General features: G+C 47.0%; 1 protein-coding gene across 1 annotated transcript in view; it reads left to right on the top strand.

Moving 5' to 3' along the window:
• The first annotated feature begins 643 nt into the window (after positions 1 to 643).
• Positions 644 to 3,445, top strand: part of LOC143522154 (cytoplasmic phosphatidylinositol transfer protein 1-like) — a 51,706-nt gene continuing 48,904 nt past the window's right edge. The window contains exon 1 of the mRNA XM_077015892.1: positions 644 to 1,198. Coding sequence (XP_076872007.1) covers positions 1,151 to 1,198 — 48 coding nt within the window. The 5' untranslated portion in view covers positions 644 to 1,150. The remainder of the gene's footprint in view (positions 1,199 to 3,445) is intronic.

Below are 3,445 nucleotides of genomic sequence, written 5' to 3'. Positions count from 1 at the left end.
CACATGTTAATGTTTTGTGAATGCATGATATCTGTTTTAAGCATTATGAAGAGTGTAACTCTTTAAACTCTTTGCAACTGGTGGTCTTGTGATGTGTACAGTATACCAACATGTACTGAATACCAGCACATAGTATGCAAATAGATATTTCTGTTGTGGATATTTCATCAAGCCAGCAGGTGTCGCTCTCTATGCGGTATACAGACTCTCATTGTAGTCATTTTTGTCGTAGCCTCGAGCTATTTGATTTCAGTTATGGTAACACATGTAAGATCTTTGATAATCACCGTGGATACCGATTTTAATGCGCTTACATTAATGGGAGCAGTGTGTGTGATATTATTAAAACAACATGGTGGCCGGCTTTCGGTGTTCTGGTAAAGACGCTTTAGCACAATTTTCACGTGGCTAAAATCCATTAGAAAATGTTTTTCAAGTCTCGGACGCGATTACCTTAAATAGTTGCTCATTCAAAACACCCTTTCATCTAAGAATCTAGCGCAAACGTTTTAAAACAAGAAATCCCACGAAGGATGTGGAAGTTTTGAGCGCGCGCTCTGCTCCACCGGCCCCGCTCGCGTGCAGAAACGTCGCGTGCGCGAGGCGAGGCGACGCGAAGCGCGTGCGCCCCGCGTGCGCCCCGCGCTTCCTGCCCGCGTGCCTCGCAGAGAGAGAGCGCGCGCGCGCGCCTCCCTCACAAACTGCAACTAAAGTATCGCGTCGTCGCCCGGAGAGACGGGGCCGCGTTCTGAGGACGAGGTTCGGTTCGGCGGCGTTATGAAGGTCGACGCGCTGAACTAGAAGACGGGAAGACGGAAAACAGCCTTCGGTCGCCCTGAACGAACAACTCGAAACGTTTTTGTGCACAAAGATGAGTCGAAGATTGAATCTGTAGCGTTTCGACGGAGTCTGCGGTCATCTTCTGGGTTTTAGGAGAACCAGGCGCCCGGTCCGCGTTTGGACCGCTGCCCTTTTAATATCGTTTGGCTCCCAAACATTTGGAGTAGCGCTCCGTCCAAGAGTCTTTTCCCCACCCGCGGTTCCGAGGTCCAGGGAGCGAGGGGAGCGCCGCCTCACACGGGCCGAACCGGGACCGTGAACGTTTGTAACTTTGGTGCTCCGTGTGATCGCGGAGAGCCGCGGGGCGAGGATGCTACTGAAGGAGTACCGGATCTGCATGCCTCTGACCGTGGAGGAGGTAAGTGGACCAGTGCATCCTCCAGTACCACCACAACACTGCAGTCAAGTTACTGGACCCACTCCCGCTGTATCCAGCTGCTCCCTGCAGTGGGAACAACTGTAGTGGGATGTTAAGGGCGTCACTAAAGGAACCGACATTACTGGACCCTCCGTTCACGTCTCATATGGCCATATTGTCTTAAACTACGCTAAAAACTGTTTCACATTCACATGATCCTTCCTGCGTGTGTCTGTTTTTTTACACTACACTAGAATTCGCTTGGACATAATGTCTTCACACACGAGTTTTAAGTCAACACTGTCGGTGGTTGTTTTTGTAAGAACTTCTAAGTGTCCCTAACGAGGGTTACTTGACATGTAAGTCGAGGAATTTGCGTTACGTCATTGTTCTGGGTTGCTTATGTGAAATGTAAGTAAGTCGCAGCGCGTAAGTTGTGTGTGTGAAGTGTGTTCCTCTCCAGTTCTCTCCCTTATCCTGGTGTTTCCGCCCCGTTACGCACCACACTCGTTTATGACTCCAGCTGGATGTGTTCTGGGTTCTGGGTCATCACACGTGCGTCTTTCCCCGTTTGATGTGCTCACCTCCACGTGGATGACCCGCAGTACTGGTTGAACCCTTATCACCCAGGTACACATTGACCATGACGCCGCGAGCGCGCACTTCCTGTCCGAGAGGAAAAGCGTGCACGTGGGAGAGAACAGTGCCTGGAAGAGGGCGTGTTGGGTTTTCTCAAATCATCATAGCGCACTGGAACCCTGCAATACGGTACACCAAGCAACGCTGCACGCATGCACCGGCCCAGTCTGCAGTCTGGAAGCCCTCTTACACGGCCACATCGACGGCCACATACGCCTGTGTGGAGCGGAGAACAGACACACTGCCCTTGCCCCTCACCGTCTAGTTAATCTTGCTGAGAGCAGCTGGTTTGTTTAGCACCAGTTCCAGTAGAGCGTCTACAGCACAGAAGTTTCTAGACTGTAGACGTTTCTTCCGCAGTCTGAGTTCTCTAGCCTGGCCACCTGAGTTTACCCACAACATGTCCACGGCGGTAGAACCCTTACTGCTTGGGTAGGACAGTGAATCATTGTGGAAGTTCCTCCACTTATGGGCCTGTGAAGGTTTGTCATAATCATCTTTTAAACCTGCTTTTGGTAGCTGCTTTGGACAAGCGATTTAGAGAAGGAAATTTGTGACTGGTTGATTCTGGATGTCTATCCATCCTGCTGAATAATTTGAGGTTTCAAAACGACTTCTTGGCGCCTTCAAAAACATCTTGGGCCGACTGCATTTTATCTTTACTGTATTAAGCACTTTGTACACACTATAACTGGTGCTATACAAATAAAAATGATTTATTAGTATTAGTGTTGTTTTTTTATTTAGTAGTAGTATATTCTGTCCTGTGCATTGTTACATAATTTGTTCTGGTAAAATGAAATGCACCCATAAGCTTTTAAATAACCTGGATGCAACACACGGGAATGTTTCCTGTAGTTTTTATCATCTTAATAATATATAGGGATTATAACTGGGCTTGTGCAGTTGTGTGTAATCCTCCCTAAAATGCAGGGTAAAAAGCTTCACTGTTTATTATTATTTTTTAAACAAAACCACTTTTTTAATTGAAGCTTTAATCTAAGGGCAGACTCACCGTGTCCCTGTCTCTTCACACACAGGCCCATTTAAAGTTTTGTGTGTTTTCAGTTCCATTCAAAACAGCTCCCTGTCCAAATAATGTAACACACAGACACATTACCCAATTCCTCTAGTTGCAGCAGCCTATAATATACAAGAGTCATATAGATAAATTAATAAACAAAGAAAATCAGTTAAAGTGGCACTCCCAAATACCCTACCACACAATCTCAGAAATAATATCTTCCTCTCTAATGCAGCCCCAAGGTACATATTGTCATCCCAGTGAACCCAGGCGTGGTTACATTTTCTGAGAGGATTGGCTACCATACTTCCCACCGAGCCACTCTAACTCTAGATCACGTGTGCTCCTCTGCTTACACTGAATTGATCTGGCCGCTACTATAAATCTGAGAGGGCGAACCCACGCTAAACCCATTTATGAAGCATGAGAGGAGTTTAAAAAATCCTGTCTTATAGTAATTGAATTTATTTCCGGCATTCCTAGTACATCATCTCACGTTTAAGGTACAGTATTCTCTTGCCCCCCCCCCCCCCCCCTCCCCCAAGCATATAAATTACCGATGCTGAATGCCTGAATGCATTTCC

This window comes from Brachyhypopomus gauderio, chromosome 8 (genome assembly GCF_052324685.1).
Source record: "Brachyhypopomus gauderio isolate BG-103 chromosome 8, BGAUD_0.2, whole genome shotgun sequence".
NCBI lineage: Eukaryota > Metazoa > Chordata > Actinopteri > Gymnotiformes > Hypopomidae > Brachyhypopomus > Brachyhypopomus gauderio.
This window is presented reverse-complemented; position numbering and strand designations above follow the sequence as displayed.